Raw genomic sequence first — 20275 nt, 5'->3', positions numbered from 1 at the left:
AGCCTACCTCCACTCAAGCAACAGAAAACAAACACTGCCTAAATATCAAATCCTTTGGAGTTCTCTTCATAAGCCTTCAATGGGTGAATTATAGCTCCTTATTAGTGCGTTTATTTCTCTACCATGCATATACATGATTCAGATCTATTGACTTACAACAGCAGGTCCAATGAGCAATATAGGGGGTTGGTGATTCTATACACTAGTAGCGAAGTGACCTAATAAATAGGAAATCTATGATTGCTTTTTTTATATATTGTGTATCCAAATAAAAAAACCATAGCATGTGTGGTTTGGTTTTTCCTTGAAAGCTTATCTAATGTTAATGATACTGTGGGTTTCCTTTATGACCAGGGAACAGAGAAGACTGAAGAGAGTGGAGAAAATGAGGCACAAAAAGAGGACAATGAAGATGCGGGCAATCTCGCCGAATCTCAAGAGAAGAATGTGAGTGTTTGCTTTTTGTACCATAGTTTCACTGGATTCAGGTTGAGAAGCATTAAAGCACCTCCAGGTGCCAGGAATCTTCCTGGGCACACTGAAGTGAGCATGGAAGCCAGGAGCTGAGGGTTCAGCCAGGGACGAAGCAGGGGGAAGTGTTCACTACTGTGGTCAAGGCAGGTTGAGGACTAAAAGGAAGCCAGAGGACCCTGAATCCAGGCCTGGAGGGACAGGCTAGACAAGGATTTAATAATCTGTAATTGTGTTGTTAGGGTTAGGTTAGGTTCAAGTTCTTCATAAAACAAGGGACCTTATCCCTTGGTCATGAGTAATGATGATTCCCAGCAAATGCCCACCAAGAGCACTGCTTACTGGGGACACAGAGGTAATGGAGTGGGACATTTTGTGGGAAGCCAGCAGGAGCTGGGGATAGAGCAGAGGCCTCGGGGAGGGAAACCCACACTCAATTCAGATCCAGTCATGGGACTATCAGCTGCTCCAAGGCCTGTGATCGAATTCTAAAGGGGTCCCAATTCAGGGGCCCCAGAATAAAGGGCAGGGGGAATATGGGAGGGCAGGGGAGACTGTAGTTCCACAATGGCCAAGCTGAGAGAATGGGAGATCAGATGGGCCACTTATTGAAGGAATTCTGAAAATGTAACTGGGAAGCCAGGTAAGGGGAGACAGTGGTGCACAGGGAGCTGAGCGGGTGGGGTCGCGGGCATCGGGCTGAGCCTCCCCTAGAGTTTCAGTGATCGTAATGCGTTGGGCCATTTGTAACAAAGACTGTTTACTGAACCATGATGGTTTGCATTTTTACCTATTTATGATTCTTTTTACCTATTTATTGATTCCAGGAGAGGGTGTAGACATCTGTTAAGATAGTTGGACTCTCATTCCCAGCAGATGGAATGTGGTTAGGAAGGGCCCTGTGGAAACGTGCTATGGGCATGTTGGGGTGGGCATGGGCATCAATTGGTCTGTATTATAAGGAATTTAAATCTGGAGGAGCCAGGGCAATAAATTCCTCATATTTAAAGATTGCTATCCCAAAGTGCTGATAATTTAAGACTCTTTGAAGTCTTTAGTTTGGAAGAAAGACAAGATCTTTAATCCTGACCTAGAAGTTAGATGGAGTTTCATGGCAGGCTGTATCATTCAGAAATAATAAATTTTAAATTAAATATAGTGGCAATTTCATTACCCTGTCATTTAAAAATCCATGTTTTTATAATGCAGACTTTACAGGAATTGCCTAGTGCCTTCTTTTATTTATTTATTTATTTATTTATTTATTTATTTATTTATTTATTTGAGAGAGAGAGTGAGAGAGAGAAAGAGCACAAGAGAGGGGAGCGGGAGAGGGAGAAGCAGACTCCCTGCTGAGCAGGTAGCCTGATGCGGGACTCAATCCCGGGACTCCAGGATCATGACCTGAGCCGAAGGCAGTCGCTTAACCAACTGAGCCACCCAGGCGCCCTGCCTAGTGCCTTCTTATAGTATTATCGATTGTATTTTTTGAAATCCAGTTTGCTTCCTGTAAGACAGAGAGACAAAGATAAGAAACATTACACCCCAATCCCTTTCTCTTGGGGACTAAGAGGAAAGTAAATTTTCATAACTACAGCAAAGATGGGTCTGCTTCCTCTTCTCAGCTACTGTTCAGAGAGGTGGTAAGCCATCAGGCCCGGGGTTCTCTTTGTTAGTATTTTTTTTTTTAATTGAGAACGCTTTACAAAGTAAATTATAGTCCTATAAATCCTGATAGGAATGAAAAAAAATCATTTTTGTTATTTTTGCCTGGGCTCTGATGAAGATATGACTAAGTAAAAGACATTTTAATTTTAGATGAATGTATTATTCACATTAATGATCAAAGTCATCTTCAACTCTTGAATAATATTTGTTCTACATAAAGATAGATTCTGACTTTTTCCTATTTGACAAGTGATCCATGCTCTTTGACTTACTTTAATTCAGTTATATAAGAAAGAAACCCCATGATACGTCGGTAGGATTACAAATGGCATAGTAACATGATTAGCTTTGGGACTGAATATATAGGAAAATGGATTGAAATTTGAAAAGGAGATGAAACTATCTGATATTTTGAATGGTTGCGTTTTGTACTTAAAGAACCTCCCATCCGCTTAAATGGTTTTTGGGTTTGTTCTTATTTTATTTATTTATTTATTTTTAAAGATTTATTTATTTGAGAGAGAGAGGGAGAGAGCAAGTGCACAGCAGGAGGGGCGGAGGGAGAGAATCTCAAGCAGACTCCCCGCTGAGCATGGAGTCCAACGTGGGACTCCACCTCATGACCCTGAGATCATGATCTGAACTGAAATCAAGAGTCGGACACTCAACTGACTGAGCCACCCAGGTGCCCCTTGGGTTTGGTTTTCAAGGTTAAGATGGGAAGGCCACCTAGGCTGTCATCACACCTTTCGGCCCACAGTGCACTCAGGCTTAGATAGGCTAATTTGTAACAAAGAGAGAAGCCAATTAGATTTCTGTGTTTTACTTCTTTAAACACTGATTTTCAAAGTACTAGACACATCCTGCTGGGTTCTTCTAGATCTTACAGCTCAGATCAATCCAGTGCTTTTTAGATAAACTCTGGCCCTGTTGAAAACCGCCTGGAGGAGATTTCATGGGGTCTTACCTTGTGCTCCTCCTGGCCCCTTGTATTTGAACAGCAGGGCTCCCCCTGCTCCGTGGAAAATAGAAGGAATACAGTATCTGTGGGCTGCCATCTGGTTCCTAAGCCATGTGGCAAGAATGTCAGCTTCCTTTATTTGTCTAACAGCATGATATCTGCTTCACACCTCCACCTCATGCTGGCAGGACCTTCCGTCAGGGTGAGGGGCTGATGGGCGGTGGCCCCTCGACTGAGTCAGGCCCTCGGCCTCTGACGGAGCACAGCTGCTGCCCCTGCGGTCAGTGTCCCCCCTTCTGCCCCTCTGTCTCCAGTCTGGCTGCTTCCATCAAGACAACTCCAAGCCTAAGCTCTAAGCCCCCCCCCTTTTTAGGGACTGTCTAGCTTCATTGCCTCTCCTAGCTAGCCCAGGATCTTTAAAGCAAGGCCTCTCCTTTCTTCCCTAGGAGCCCAGAACCCCCACCAAACTGTGGCTCTCTTCTTGGAGTGTGGGAGGGGCAGTAACTCTACTCCGTCTCTAGTGTTGTGTGCCGAGGAATACAACCCATAGTTCATATCCTGGTATTCAGCCACACTAGGTACGACAAGGAATCCAAACGTACTTTCACCTTTCATTCTGAAATGATTGCAGACTTACAGGGACGTCGTTCAGAGCCCTGTGTGCCCTTCACGTGGCGGCGCCCTGTGCTGAGGTCTCCGATAGCCATGGAACGGTGTGGAAACCAGAACGTGCCCCCGCCGCCTCTCTATCAAACAGACTGCAGAGCTCAGTGTGCACCATTATTTCAGACCTTCCATTTGTGTGTTAGGACAGTTTTCGAGTGTATAGTGGTAGCCACGGCCGCTGGCGGCTGGTCGCGGTACACGGAGGGATGAGGCAGCTAAGTAATGTCTGGGCGTGATCTTGTTCTTCTAGATATTGCACATGCTCACTCAGGACGTACTTGATGCCTTTTTATTTTATTTATTTATTTTTTAACGATTTTACTTATTTATTTGAGAGAGAGAGACACAGAGAGAGTGCAACCATGAGCTGGGGGAGCAGCAGAGGAAGAGGGAGAAGCAGGCTCCCAGCTGAGCAGGGAGCCAGACATGGGACTCGATCCCGGGACTCCAGGATCATGACCTGAACCAAAGGCAGATGCTTAACCGACTGAGCCACCCAGGCACCCCTTTGATGCCATTTTAATGGCCAGAAATATTTATCTAAGAATGTCACTCTTGATTTAAAAGCAAATCAGAGGTGGAGACAGAAACCATCACCTCCTGTAATGAAACGGACCTCCCCGACCACCAACCCAAGCGTCATGGCTCTCAAACACCAGATGCCAAGATGCATCTTACCCACATGCTGGTGGGTTGGGGGGCATTTGGGAGGCAGGACGGTGAACACGGGGGAGACTGTTCATTCCTGCCTGAGAAGACCTCCTATGTTGCTCCAGACCCCAGTAGAGAAGGGACTTTGTGGTCACCTTCCCTGCTGACCCGGGAGGGACAGGGGGCTAGGGAGGAGAGGCGGGCTTGTGAATGGTACCTGAGGAGGAAGGGAAGGAAGCAGAAGGTCACTTCAGCTCCAGGGCACACTCTGAGGCGGGCCTGCAGACTGGGGGCTTCGTGAGAACTTTATGGGAGACTGGACAGGTCGCAGCTTTGTGTTTGGTTTCCACTGAGGTGAAATTATTTTAAGTTGTGCTCCTTGCCAACTCAGTGGTCCTCTCCAAAACCTCTTAAGACCTTGGCTTGACTGACTACATGATTATGGCTTGTAAAGCCCACTCAGCTTCCTCCAAAACCGGTCCTGAGGAAAGTCGCTTTCTCAAGGGGCAGACGTTGGCTTAGGTCTTTGAGGAGCTGGTGAGTCTCAGGCTGGGTCCCTGCAGTGCCAGCAGATAGAGAGAACTCTGCCCTTGTCCCTGAGATTTCCAGCCATTCGGAGGCCATCTGCCCTCCTCAGGTCACTCTGGGCTGGCCCTCGGCTTCCTTCCACACCAGCCACCTGTCCTATCCAGCCACTGCCTGACACTCACCACAGCTGACACCTGTCCCTCATCCTGGCACTTTCTGTCTCTGCCGCCTGCCTCGCTGGCCAAGTTCCCAACCAGGATAGCTGCCGGGGAAGGTTCTAAGACTACCTGCTTCGGACGCTTCCCCTGACTAACTTTATTATAGGAGCAGCAAGGTAAAATGATTTTAAGTTGTAGCTTTGTCAAGTGAATGATGCATAGCCTGTCCTAAGATTTGCAAGAGCTTAGCTCAACTGACCATGTGATCATAATGATCTTAAAAAACAAAACAAAACAAAACCTTTTTGCTGGTGTAATTATTTGCCAACCATAAAGGTCCATCTCAAGAATTGAATATGGATGACTTTTAAGGTTCTGTCCAATTCTGATATTTTATAATTCTGTGAGCTAAAGATGGAAGTTTAAATTCTATTTGTATAATATATCCCCCCCCACTCCTCCTATGAGGGATTCGAGGCAGAAGTCGCAAATATAAATGCATCCATTCAACATGTTACTGACAGCTTGTCTGCCCCCTGCCAGGCAGGATTCCGGGGGCTGGGGACAGAGCAATGAGAAAGACAGAGTCCCTGCTCCCACAGAGCTTATGTTCCAGGAGAGCTGGTGATGGTAACATCCGGGGTTCTTCAAAGTGGCTAAGTATTTCTATAAATACTCTGGGCAATTACTTTCCCCATTTAATGTCTCTTTTAAGAAATTAGGTCAATTCAGTGCAAGACTGTTGAATCACAGATCTGTACCTCTGAAACAAATATTGCAATATATGTTAAGAAAAAAAAAAGATAGCAAGAGAGGAAGAATGAGGGGGAATCGGAGGGGGAGACGAACCATGAGAGATGATGGACTCTGAAAAACAAACTTGAGGGTTCTAGAGGGGAGGGGTGTTGGGGGATGGGTTAGCCTGGTGATGGGTATTAAGGAGGGCACGTTCTGCATGGAGCACTGGGTGTTATGCACAAACAATGAATCATGGAACACTACATCAGAAACTAATGATGTAATGTATGGTGATTAACATAACAATAAAACATTTTAAAAAAAGAAAGTAAGATCAATTCAGATATGGATAGAGAGTCCTCGGTCCCTTGGTAATTGCTGCTGGCTAACCTGTCAAAGCTGAGACTTGCACTGATTCCTGTGGGACCCCCTACCATCCTCCAGCCTTGCTCTAAAACCCCATTTTTAGCAGTGTATTTCTTGTTAGTGCATTTGCTTCAGCTGAATACAGTTCATACAGATAATTGAACTTAGAAAAATGTGAAACTCTACGTAGCTGATAATTCTCTGTTGCATATTTTAATTTGATCTCATGTGGATAAGAGGGAAATTAATGTTCTTTGAGGTCCAAACAGTTACTAGCAGAGTGTATGTTCATTTATCTGGTCACTTAGCACATTTATTGAGCTTACACCTCGGTTCCAGACAGTGGCTGCATCCTGGAGATCCAAAAATGAATAAAGACACATGTCATGCCCCAAGGAGGACACAGACCAGTCAGGGAGACAGATAAATGATGGTCATGGGAGCAGGTGAGGGGTCCCATAACTCAGCCTTATGGGTCAGGAATGTCTTCCTTGAAAATGTCGTTCTAAGCAGAGTCCTAGAAGGTGTGGCAGATGTGAGAAGGTGGCATGTGGTCCATATGGCTGAAATAAAGAATGGCGAGGGACGTGGCGGGGTGAAGTTAAGCCGGGGCCTGATTGTGATGGCCTTGCAGTCATCCTAAGGATAATGGATGAAAGTTTCTTGAAAAGATGGAAGTTTTTCAACACGAGGGAAGCATGGTAAGGTGTGTTGTGTTCTGGAACAATATCCCTGGCCACAGTGTGCGTTAGAGATAAGGAAGACTAGGTGCTGTGCCCTGGGTGAGAGGAGCTGGGGGTCATGGAGGGGAGGGCCCAGGCGCGGGCCGAATCAGGCAGTCCTAGAAAGGTACACTCAACACATGGCTGAGAAACCAACAAGCGCAGGCCTCTCTTTTCTTGGACGAAACTTGGTGTGTTGCCGGTGGTGTAAGGATTAGTTTAGGGGTTCCCCACGCTGGGCAGACTTATGGGGCTGACTTGGCCTGGCCAGCTGCAGCAGCGTTTTAGGTTCTGTATTTTCTCTGCCAACCTCAGAAATCTGAAAGTATGCTTCCGGAACTGGCCGAGAACATGGGGCTGCACTGGGGAATGTGGTGGGTCCTTATCACATGCCTTCCGTGATTTTGCCTTTTCTGTTCCTTATCTTGAGACAGCATGGTAGGTAGAGTAGGAAGGGCAGTAAATCAGGAACCTCAAAGTCAGTCCCGATTGTGTTGCTTCCTTGTCCTCTGATCTTCGGCGAATTACTTAACTCTGTGGCCTCGGTGACCTCCTCTGTCCAAAGGCAGGATGGAGTGAGAGGCTCTGGGAATGTGAGATTGCTTTCAACTCTCCCAGTGCAGGATTCTGTGAGCTCTCTGCCCGAGTCGGAAGGCATGAGGAATTTTTAGGGAGTGCTTCCTCTACTTAATTAAAGCGATTCTAGTACACTGGCCCCCAGACACTTATCATGGGGCCATTTTGGGAAGGGCTAGAAAATTCTTGTTTCCTTGCATTTGTAGGAGATACAGCCTGGTCCTACTACTTTGATCCAGGGAAACAGAAATTCTAGTGGGTTGGCACAGTGGAGACCTATTTGAATTTGGGATGGCCTCACCCTCTCCTACCTTGCAAATTTCTCTCTTTAACCAGAAATCATTGTTTAAATACTAAATGCTTCAGAAATGTTATTATTTTATTTTGATGGAGGGTAAGTGTTTGACCTACTCTTATTTACGGTTCAAAGCTGAAGGAAAGGCATACTTATAAGGACATAAAGTCAGAAAAGACATAATTTTGTTCAAATTTTCTAATTGCTTGGCATGTATGGTCTGAATTTTCCTAGATAGTGCTACAGATCTGCAATATTCTTTGGATATAGACAGAATTAAACATGTAATTAGGCAGTATTACTAATGAATTATATTTTCTTGGGAGTAAGATGGTGGAAAAATGTCTCTAATCTCATTCTAAGGGCTTCACATATAACACATGAAATAAGTAGGCATCGCTTAGTTATCATGTCTTTGTTATTTATATATTTTGTCAATACATTAATGTCTTTCATTTTGATGAAAATGTGTCGTAGTTTAATTTTTAAATACATTTGTAAAGATTTTACTTATTTTAGAGAGAGGGAGGGAAATAGAGTGTGAGTGGAGGGAGGGGCAAAGGGAGAGAGAGAATCTCAAGCTGACTCAGTGATCAGCATGCAGACCCCGAGGTGGGACTTGATTCCACTACCCCGAGATCATGACTGAGCCAACCAGGTGCCCTTTTTTGCTTGATTTTTAGATTCAACTTAAAACTCAGGTGAATTCATAGGTTTTTTTAAAATTTCTATTTGTGGGCCTACGGAAGAAGCAGGAGAGACAGCGACGGACGAGGTACAGTAGCATATTCAACCCTGGTGCTTAATAGAATCATCTTTTAGGTCAGAGAATTGTGGCTACAGCCACCTTCTCCTTGTTCTTCATGACACGAAGAAGCTGATGCAGCCTACATCCCAGAAAATCCTCTTTTAGCCTGCTGAGAAGGGAACTATAGCAAGTCGGAGGTAAATTTATCAAAGAGAGGTGGATGGAGAAATAGGGCGTGGCAGTGCCCTTCCCGGAGCCTCCCGTGCTGAAGGTGTTGTCTGCGGAGTCGGGCAGGGCTGGACCACGTCGTGCTTCCGTTCTTCCCCTCCCCCGTCCTGCACAGTGTGCACAGTTAATGCAGTTTGCGTGGTGCTTAGCGGTGCTGTTTCGATTGCCTCTTATGCACCTGGTTGGTGAGGGAAGGATTGCCTTCTTGTATTTGTGGGGATGGCCGACACGCAGCCCCTGACACCGGGCAGATGTGAGTGATGGCAGTTTATGACATATTCTCAAAGCCCAGGGATGAGGACATCACAGTGCAGGGACACAGGGGGTGCACTCGGGACAGTGTGAGCAGTCGGGGGCTGGGAGGCAGGCTTTGTGGTATCAAGAGGGCGGAGTGTGCCCTGGTTCACATGGAGGATGTGACTGGCTTGTTGGGATAATTCCAGGGGACAGGGAGGCAGTGTGCCTGGGTCCTTGGTAAAGCGGGCTGCTTGGGTAGGAGACCTAATCTGTGGGAGCTTTGGCCAGTGCTTAGGCCATTTCCAGCCTTCCAGATTTTACCAGATGTCAAGATAGCATGTAATATCGAGTCAATTTTAGACGTTGCACTACAGCTGTGTATGAAAGAAGTTTACACATGCAGCTCATCATGAAGTGTCTGGAAGATACGTGACATTAGGAAGCCATAACATGGCTCTAGTGGGAACCTATCCAGGGAGAGTGTGGCCGACTTGGGAAGAATTTCGAGCCTGCCCCCCACCGGGAGGTTACATTAGAACTGTGGTTCTCATCCACCGGTGTGCAGTAGAGCCCCCCAGGAGCCTGCCTCCCGTGGCCAGGGAATGAGGCCCTATAGGGCTTGGTCCGGCATGCCTTCAGTTGTCTGATAGAGCTGAGGTCGAAAGTCTGTCTTCCTTTTAGGAGGCCAGGATTGAAGGGGATGAGAGCTCACATAGCAAGAGCCTCTGATTGCCTGTTGGGGCATAGCCTTCCTCCCTGCCACCCTCCTAAGCCCGCAAGAGGAAGCACCCGCTGACAAGAAAGAAGAGGATTATGAAAAGAATTAAAATTAAGGATGTAAAGGAAACATATGCATTCCATAAGATAAAGAATTTAAAAAAGAAATGTCTTCTATGAAAAAAGGTAGAATAAGAAGAACTTAAATATAAGAGAATCAAGTGTCACAGAGATAGAAGATTAAGAATCGTACAAAAGAAGTATTCAAAAATGAAGAGTACTGAGGATATAAGATTTAAGAGCACAGTTAACGCATTAAAAGAAAAACTAGAGGGGCTCCTGGGTGGCTCAGTTAAGCCTCTGACTCTTGATCTCAGCTCAGGTCTTGATCTCAGGATCGTGAGTTCAAGCCCCACGCTGGGTGTGAAGCCCACTTAAAACCAACAACAACAACAAAAGAAAAACAAAACAAAATAAAACCCAACTAGAAAACAGTATTAAAGCTATTAAAGATGCAATTTAAGGAAATAAGATTTATTCTCTGTAATGTAATATAATGTATTATTGGCTTGGCTGATAAGTTTGTTTATAGAGTCTAGGCTTAAATAATAACCAACATTCCCAGGTACAAAGGAAGACCTCACGTCCTATGTTTGGAACTGAAGGTGGTTTGACAAATTGAAGAAGTCACTTCAAGTGCTAAATTGTAAACACACAGAGGCCTAGAACTTTTTTACTCTAACTTGAAATATATAAACATATACTTACTGCCAGTGTTTTTGATGCAGGACAAAGACTATTTTTTAAGGAAGAATCTAACGATTAGAGTTACCTGTTGTCTTTCTAACATAAGCATAACTCATTTGTCTGTCTAGAAAATCAGTTTTGACTTCTTTAAAACAGAGCAGAAATTTAAAGACGCTTACAAAGCAAGCTAGGTGCATAATCTTTCAGGTTTTGTGAGACCTCCCTGCCAGCCCAGCTTTTTTGACACCTCATTTGATGATGAGTTTTTAAGGTGACTTGCATGTACTGGGTCTTTCCAAAGCATTCCATTAAGTTCGCAGAGGAAAAAAAAAAATCCTTTCATGCTCCTATTTCATTGATTTCCACGATGTTTATTTAAATGATGTAATTACATCATGACTCTAACTTGCATGCACAAGTGTGGGAACGAACCTAACCCACCCTGGAAAATTAAGGCCTTGGCGGGTGGGGATGCCAGGCCTACTGCTTGTGAGTGCTCACTGTGCTCTGGTTATTAATCAGCATGATTTAAGGGAGGGCATAGGGATGCAGTGGGGGTTCCCAAAGCCGCAGCAGTAACCCCACCTGGGCACCTCTGTAAATGCAAATTTTCAGGCCTGGCCCCAGATCTCCTGAATCAGAAGCTCTGAGGTGCAGCCCAGCAAACTGTGGGCTAGCAGGCTCTTCAGGTGTTTCTGATGCCCCATGAGGCCCGAGAACCACTGCATGAGAACGTGAGTTCTAGGTACCCTGAGGTGTTGGCGGGGGGAAAGCTAGTTGCAAGACCTTCTACTGTTCGGATGCTCATCGTAAAAAGTCCATCTAACTTCAAAGACAATAATGTTTGTTTTATATTAAGAACTTGTATTTAGTAAACAAACAAAACCCAAATCCATAGTTTTCTTTCAGTGATTGAAATGAGTTACAGGAAATAGGAGGGGGAAAGAGACCCCAGACCCAGGGAGGTCTGTAATTCAGCTTACATTTTTTACGGACGAGGGGCGCCTGGGTGGCTCAGTCGTGAAGCGTCTGCCTTCGGCTCAGGTCATGATTCCAGGGTCCTGGGTTCGAGTCCCGCATTGGGCTCCCTGCTCCTTGGGAGCCTGCTTCTCCCTCTCCCACTCCCCCTGCTTGTGTTCCCCTCTCTCGCTGTGTCTTTCTCTGTCAAATAAATAAAATCTTTAAAAAAAAAAATTTTTTTTTTACGGACGAATTCTCTTCTTTCCCATTCTTTTCCTGCTTGTTGAAATGTTCTAATTCTTCCTGTTTAATTGTGAGAGCTTCCAAGAACGATCTTTTCCTTCTCCTAGGAATTTTGTTTTGCTTGCTAATCGGCACTGGGGGAGGGACTTCATTATAAGGAATTTTACGATAATTTTCATTAATTTAACCCTGCAAGGGCAGCATGCTATTTTTATATTGCTGCCAATGCGCTGGAGGGGCTACATGTCCAAATGAGGCAGACTGAGATTCTTGCCCAGCTGCTTGCTTGTTGAATCTGTGGCTTATTAGCTGGGCATTCCATCCTCGCAGGGATGGAATCATGTCTGTATATAGAGGAATCAGCTGAGAGAATGTTAGTGGATTCTGAGGGCAGGTCCTAAGGGACATTCTCAGATTCTCCCTCCTATTCCAGCCCCTCATGTTAGCTGAGGCTCAGTGACGTTCATTGTAACCAAAAGTTTTAGGAATATTGTGAATGAAGATTTTTGATTAATCGTTTCAAAATGCTAATCAGAGAGCTAAATCAAAATGAGAACTCAAGGATAGGGAGAATAATTTACCCAAAATCACCAAATATATTGTCTCAGTGTCTCATCAAGTCCTTTGTTGATGAAGGTCATCAACATTAAAGAAGGTCCCAAATGTCAAAAGAAATTCCCCTTAAAAATCTTTTGTTTCTTTTTAAAAGGCCAACACATACACACGACAGCTATTAGATATAGTTCATGATCAGGGTGCCTGGGTGGCTCAGTCGGTTGAGCATCTGACTCTTGATTTCTGCTCAGGTCGTGCTCTCAGGGTCCTGAGGTCGAGCCCTGCACAGGGCTCTGTGCTCAGGGTGGAGTCTGCTTGTCTCTCTCCCTCCCCCTCCTCCTGCTTGTGTGCATGGACCTGCTTTCTCTCTCTTGCTCTCTAAAATATATAAATAAATAAAATATTTTAAAACAAGGAATTAGGGGCACCTGGGTGGCTCAGTCGTTAAGCGTCTGCCTTCGGCTCAGGTCATGGTCCCGGGGTCCTGGGATCGAGCCCCGCATCGGGCTCCCTGCTCAGCCGGGAGCCTGCTTCTCCCTCTCCCACTCCCCCTGCTTGTGTTCCCTCTCTTGCTGTGTCTCTCTCTGTCAAATAAATAAATAAAATTAAAAAAACCACAACAACAAAGAATTAGTTCATGATCTTTATTTTTAAAAATTTTTTTGTTATTTATTTATTTTTAGAGTGAGAGAGAGCATGAGTGGGGAGGGGCAGAAGGAGAGGGAGAGACTCTTAAGCAGCCTCCACACCCAGCACGGCCATACTTGGGGCTCGATCTCACGACCCTGAGATCATGACCTGAGCTGAAACCAAGAATCGGATGCTCAATTGACCAAGCCACCCAGGTGCCCCAGAAATAGTTCATGACTTCATAAAAAATTTAGAAAATACCGATAGAAGAAGAAAACAAAAATAGTTTACAGCCCCATTACCCAGAGATAGCTGCTAGCTACACACACACATCAAATCTTGATGAATACTCTTTTGTAATCTACTGTCATTCATGTAATGTGTGTATATTTTTTGGGGGAGGGGGAAGGCAGTAAAGATAGATGTGCTTCATTATTTTTAATGTCATTTTGTCAAATTAATCTCTATTCCGAGACCTAAAGGTTATTTCTAGCCTATTCTATGCTATGATTTTTAAAATTATCTATAAGTTACATCTTTCCAATAATTAGTTTCTTTGTTATTAGACAAGTCTCCATTTTTAAAAATCCCATTTTTATATATAAAGGTAAGAGGTACTATAATTTGGAAGTAATTTCAGGTTATATGTATAGGTTGCTGATGACTTTGGTTTGAAAAACTTAGATTGCTGTAACAAAATACAACCAACTTCTACATTTAAAAGCTTCATCCTTTCTGACCAGATTCTATTCATTGAGATTCTTTTCGCATTTTATTCTTCTAACTGCCTTCTGAGTATTTAAAAGTGATTTGATGACAGGAGTCTGTTCATATGAGTAAAGACTACATGCTTAAGAGAAATCATGATCCCATTAGAAGGAACGTAGTGCTGCGCAGCACCGTCCCAAATTGCGCGGCCTGTATGTGTGTGCATGTGCTGTTTGATGTGTGCTGTGTGTGTGGTCTGTGTTGTGTGTGTGATGGGTGTTGTGTGTGTTTATTATATTGTGTGTGTGATGTGTGTTGTGTGTATTGTGTGTGTGATGGGTGTTGTGTGTGTTCATTATATTGTGTGTGTGATGGGTGTTGTGTGTGTTCATTATATTGTGTGTGTGATGGGTGTTGTGTGTATTGTGTGTGTGATGGGTGTTGTGTGTGTTTATTATAGTGTGTGTGATGGGTGTTGTGTGTATTGTGTGTGTGATGGGTGTTGTGTGTGTTTATTATATTGTGTGTGTGATGTGTGTTGTGTGTTGTGTGTGATGTGCATGTGTATGTGATGGGTGTGTTGTGTATGTGATGAATGTGTGTTGTGTGTGCGATAGGTGTTGTGTATTGTGTGTTGATGTGTGTGTGATGTGTGTTGTATGTATTGTGTCTGTGATGTGTGATGTGTGTGATGTGTGTTGTATGTATTGTGTCTGTGATGTGTGATGTGTGTGTTGTGTGTGTGATGTGCATGTGTATGTTATGGGTGTGATGGGTGTGTGTGATGTGTGTGTTGCATGTGTGTTGTGTGTGCAATAGGTGTTGTGTATTGTGTGTGTTGTGTGTGATGTGTGTTGTGTGTGATGTGTGTTGTGTGTGATGTGTGTTGTGTATATTGTGTGTGTGATGTGTGTGATGTGTGTTGTGTGTTATGTGTATTGTGTGTGTGATGTGTGTTGTGTGTATTGTGTGTGTGGTCTGTGTTGTATGTATTGTGTGTGTGATGTGTGTGTTGTGTGTGATGTGCATGTGTATGTGATGGGTGTGTTTGTGTGTGTGATGAATGTGTGTTGTGTGTGCGATAGGTGTTGCGTATTGTGTGTTGTGTGTGATGTGTGTTGTGTGTATTGTGTGTATTTATTATATTGTGTGTGTGATGTGTGTTGTGTGTGATGTGTGTTGTGTGTATTGTGTGTGTGATGGGTGTTGTGTGTATTGTGTGTGTGATGGGTGTTGTGTGTGTGTTGCATGTGTGATGAATGTGTGTTGTGTGTGCGATAGGTGTTGTGTATTGTGTGTTGATGTGTATGTTGTGTGTGATGTGTGTTGTGTGTATTGTGTGTGTGATGGGTGTTGTGTGTATTGTATGTTGTGTGTATTGTGTGTGTGATGGGTGTGTGTGTGTTGTGTGTGATGTGTGTTGTGTTTATTGTGTGTGTTTATTATATTGTTTGTGTGATGGATGTGTGTGTTGGGTGGGGAGTGTGGGAGGCCCTCATCTCTAGCCTGAGATTTTACATTTCTTTCCTCACTATATCTGTGACCTTTCTCACAAATAATGAAATTTTTGTTAACATAAGACGGAAGAGATAACTGAGGAGGGAGCAGAAGGGGACGCAGAGGAAGAGGAAGCTGAGAAAGGAGAAGAAGAGGCAGAAGAAGAAGGAGGAGAAGAGTCTTAGGCCTTTTCGTGCTTTATTTCTTCAACATTTCCAGGTAACCACACAGGCCTGGGGTGGAAACCTTGTGTATGACAGCGTTGCGTACCACCTCTCACGGGTGACAGGAGAAGGGGACCCAGTTCAGGCCCGTTTGACTGTCTTCGCACGGTCCAGGCTGCCCTGCTCTGGAGCCGCAGGGCTGCTGAGCTCTGTTGGACCCGTGTCCGGCGTGCGAGGGTGTGGAAGACCATGGTTTATATGACTTCTAGGAAAAAGCGCACCTTGGGGGCAAGGAGGGGTTTGTCTTGTATTATTTATTTCCTCTTCTTCCTGTGTGACCTTCAGGTAAGTGAGAGCACGGGGAGTGTTCTGTTACCCGCGTTCTAGTACATGGACCCTTTTACGGCCCCGTGTACTCACACAGTTATAGGGGAGTGGCAGTCGGTGTTCACGATGGTGGCAGTAAACGACAGGCTTGAACAGTCACAATGCAGACTCTTCTTGAAAGAGAACTGCTGCGGCTAGAGATGGAGCGATAAGTACTTGATAGACATTTACATTTACGAGAATGCTCACGTAGAAACGTGGAATACGGTGAAAATCACCTTAGGTCTCTTTGACAAGGATGCTTGCTGCCTTGTAATTTTAAACTTCTGATGATGTAAGATAGCTATGTAATTCTCAGTAGTTCGGTAAGTGCCGTGTAAATATATTAATGAGGTGATGACAGTATCTGATGATAGTGGATATTGAGGACCTAGAAGAAATGCTCAAATATTGTGGACCGTATAGATAAGACTGTATGAAAACAAGTCAAGATCAGTAAATGCTACAGAAATATCTGGCTATTCCAGAAACTTAGCAGATGCTGATGCAAGTGTTATATTCTTATTAATATTTTTTAACCTTGTGAACAAATTTGTGTCAGCAGTTTATTCTCTAGGCAGTGAGGTCTACCGTGTGCTCTGGTGCTAGAAGCATTTAAAATTTAAGTTAGAACAATTCTTTTAGTCTCCTTACTAAAAATTTATTTGGTCTCCTTCCCTCCACGGAAACATGTAAGGCAGATTTGGGGGCCGCAGACATCAGCGGGGCTGGGGAAGGAGAGAAGGAGGGAGGGGCTCTGAAGCACAGAGCAGGTGTTCGGTGAAGGTCTGCAGTGCATCTCGGAGCCTATGGCGTGAGGGGTGGGCAAAGGTTCAGAGGGAGAAAGAAAAAGAAATCCCTGGTGCTTTGTAAATATTGGCTAAGGAATAGGGCCACTCTATATACCAAAGACCAATTTGTTTAGTGTGAGTCTCCCCCCTTGCTACTCTTACACTTATACATAAAAAGTTAATATAAAAAAATTCATTTATTTTTAGGGAATCTCGGAGTTGGTGAGAGTAACCCCTTATTATCAGATCATGGAAATTTCATTATTCATTTATTTAAATTACAAAGCGAATCAGGCCCAGCATTTGAAATTTCCCAGGTGGTTTCTTTCATGTTCTGGACATGCAGACCTCCCCTTTAAGTCCTAATGGTTGTCATTTTGGAAATAATCCCATTTCTTTTATTTAAAAATTTTTAACAGTTTTCTTCTGTTGTTACTATTGAGAAGACTTGTTAATCTTTTTAGTGTCCCTACTCTCATTTCTAAGGAATGGTTTGGGACACATTTTTTGAAAAAAAGAAATTGAGCATGTTTACTTTTAGAAATTCTATCTGAAGAATGTTGGGGAAGGGAAATAGCCTGATTATTTATTCTTATACCAAAAAGCCCCAAACAGTGAAAACTCGTAAGTACTGTTTAAATCCATTTCTATTCACTGTGCTTATAAAGTTCTTTTAAAATTATGCAATTTTAGTGTGGAAATTAAAAAAAATATTGAATGTGAAGTGGCAGAGCTCAGAGCATCCTTCCTGTAGCCAGATGGCTTTATAGGCTGAGAGAAGCAAAAAAAGAAAAAAAGGCAAATACAGCTGTGGTCAGCAAGCGCATTTGCCTATTTCAAGGATTCTCTACTTTGGAATCCGTCCAGAGTAGTCTGTTGTGAGGTCACAATGCCTGGTCGTGAAGGAGTGACTCAGACACCTCCCTCAAATCCTTCCCCTGACCCCTGGAGAGATTCAGTATCCTTTCAAATGCAACAGGGCAATGAGGTCATGCATTCAACTGGGCAGGCCCTTCAGTGTCCAAAGCAAACCCATCTCTTTGCTCCTGGAGAATCCGGGCATTTTATTTGAAGAGATTTGACTTTAGGGAGAATGTGGAGAACCCAGGCAGAACAATAAATGGAATGAGGAAGGAATTCTCATTTCCTGTGTTTGAAATTGATGCTCAGTTAATGCCCCAGGAGAAATAATCTCTAGTATGAGACTGAATTCTCCCTCCCCAAGGGCTGCTAATCAATACTGTCCTCCAGTCGAGGTGTGGACCATTTAAATTTCCCTCTCCAGGACTAAACTTGTAAATTCGGCCTCTCCGTTCTCCATGAAATTTCAGTGGGGAAACTGTAATCGGAGATACTGACTTCCTTACGGTGTTTGATATGTGTTAGTACAGAGAAAGGATATAAACCTGGTCTGGTTTTCCACGAAAAAATATTTCCTTTCCTTTCCTTGCACTTGGAAGGAAATGATGAGTAATGGTTTATAGAGTAAAAGGGAATACTTCCCACTAATGCGTGATAAATAGTGAAGATCGTGGTAAACACTGGCTTTCTCTCCTGAAATCTTCTCCCTGATATTCTTCCTTTCTTTTAGAAAACCCAAGCCATGAAGCAGTATTTCAACTGTCTGCCCACAAACCAAACTCAACAAAATGCTTTGGCGTGAAGCTAGCCCACCTCTCTCGGTACACCCGGGTTCACTGAGGAATTGTACCATTTGACATGGTTAGATGTGCATGGATATGTCTACCTGATCTTAGAAACGTGAAATTCTATGTGAAGACAGCTCATGCATACCTTCATGTGCCTGACATCCTTGGCCTTTGCTTAATTTTTTTTTTTTCTCTGCATGAATAGATCTTCTTACTAATACCCTGAAAAAAAAATTTTTGAAAAATGTTTTCAAAATATAGAACTTCTCTTTGTGATGTAATAAAAGTATTTCTTCGTATGTGCCTTCTGCTACTTGTCTCAGAATTAGCTGAAAATAAAGAGCTTTGAAAATAAAGAGCTTTCCAGAAAACAATCATACAAATAAAGATTAATGGCAGATCTCTTGTCCCGAGGAACATTAATTTCTTTAGTCTCTATGTGGTTCTGCCTGAACTCAGTCTGTCTGTTGCCAAGTCTGAATTCTTAGCACAACCTTTCTGTCTGCAGTGGGATGGGCATTTTCAGTTGTACTGGTTATTCGGTACATGTTTTCAAGTGACACTGGTTGTCTTCTTACGTCATATTTTGTATTGTCCACACAGCTGTGCCCATTATCTCTGAAGCCTTATTTACTTTTAAAAATTTTTTATTGTTATGTTAATCACCATACATCATTAGTTTTTGATGTAGTGTTCCATGATGCATTGTTTGTGCATAACACCCAGTGCTCCATGCAGAACGTGCCCTCCTCAATACCCATCACCAGGCTAACCCATCCCCCCAACCCCCTCCCCTCTAGAACCCTCAGTTTGTTTCTCAGAGTCCATAGTCTCTCATGGTTCGTCTCCTCCTCCGATTTCCCCCCCTTCATTCTTCCCCTCCTATTCTCTTCTTTTTTTTCTTAAGATATATTGCATTATTTGTTTCAGAGGTACAGATCTATGATTCAACAGTCTTGCACAATTCACAGCGCTCACCATAGCACATACCCTCCCCGGCGTCTATCACCCAGCCACCCCATCCCTCCCACCCCACCCCCCCACTCCAGCAACCTTCAGTTTGTTTCCTGAGATTAAGAATTCCTCATATCATACGATACATGTCTTTCTCTGATTGACTTATTTCACTCAGCATAATACCCTCCAGTTCCATCCACGTCGTTGCAAATGGCAAGATCTCATTCCTTTTGATGGCTGCATAATATTCCATTGTATATATATATACACCACATCTTCTTTATCCATTCATCTGTCGATGGACATCTTGGCTCTTTCCACAGTTTGACTATTGTGGACATTGCTGCTATAAACATCGGGGTGCACATACCCCTTCAGATCCCTACATTTGTATCTTTGGGGTAAATACCCAGTAGTGCAATTGCTGGATCGTATGGTAGCTCTGTTTTCAACTTTTTGAGGAACCTCCATACTGTTTTCCAGAGTGGTTGCACCAGCTTGCATTCCCACCAACAGTGTAGGAGGGTTCCCCTTTCTCCGCATCCCCGCCAATATCTGTTGTTTCCTGACAGATGTTTTAGCCATTCTGACTGGTGTGAGCTGGTATCTCATTGAGGTTTTGATTTGGATTTCCCTGATGCCGAGTGATGTTGAGCACTTTTTCATGTGTCTGTTGGCCATTTGGATGTCTTCTTTGGAAAAATGTCTGTTCATGTCTTCTGCCCATTTCTTGATTGGATTATTTGTTCTTTGGGTGTTGAGTTTGATAAGTTTTTTATAGATTTTGGATACTAGCCCTTTATCTGATATGTCATTTGCAAATATCTTCTCCCATTCTGCCTGTTGTCTTTTGGTTTTGTTGACTGTTTCTTTTGCTGTGCAAAAGCTTTTTATCTTGATGAGGTCCCAATAGTTCATTTTTGCCCTTGCTTCCCTTGCCTTTGGCAATGTTTCTAGGAAGAAGTTGCTGCGGCTGAGGTCGAAGAGGTTGCTGCCTGTGTTCTCCTTTAGGATTTTGATGGACTCCTATCTCACATTTAGGTCTTTCAACCATTTGGAGTCTATTTTTGTGTGTGGTGTAAGGAAATGGTCCAGTTTCATTCTTCTGCATGTGTCTGTCCAATTTTCCCAACACCATTTATTAAAGAGACTGTCTTTTTTCCATTGGACATTCTTTCCTGCTTTGTCGAAGATTAGTTGACCATAGAGTTGAGGGTCCATTTCTGGGCTCTCTCTTCTGTTCCATTGATCTGTGTGTCTGTTTTTGTGCCAGTACCA

General features: G+C 43.6%; 1 protein-coding gene across 2 annotated transcripts in view; it reads left to right on the top strand.

Annotated features, from left to right (window-relative positions):
• Window positions 1–18446, top strand: part of SH3BGR (SH3 domain binding glutamate rich protein) — a 60771-nt gene extending 42325 nt beyond the window's left edge. For both annotated transcript variants that reach the window (XM_064578776.1, XM_064578775.1), the window contains 3 exons: window positions 355–447; window positions 15154–15289; window positions 17983–18446. In XM_064578776.1, coding sequence (XP_064434846.1) covers window positions 355–447; window positions 15154–15255 — 195 coding nt within the window. In that variant the 3' untranslated portion in view covers window positions 15256–15289; window positions 17983–18446. The remainder of the gene's footprint in view (window positions 1–354; window positions 448–15153; window positions 15290–17982) is intronic.
• Window positions 18447–20275: the final 1829 nt, after the last annotated feature.

The sequence above is a fragment of the Mirounga angustirostris genome, unplaced genomic scaffold (genome assembly GCF_029215605.1).
Source record: "Mirounga angustirostris isolate CCGP_5_RB_7025 unplaced genomic scaffold, mMirAng1.0.hap1 SCAF_1, whole genome shotgun sequence".
Taxonomy (NCBI): domain Eukaryota; kingdom Metazoa; phylum Chordata; class Mammalia; order Carnivora; family Phocidae; genus Mirounga; species Mirounga angustirostris.
The sequence above is the reverse complement of the archived record's forward strand: the minus strand, read 5'-3'. Positions and strand labels throughout refer to the sequence as shown.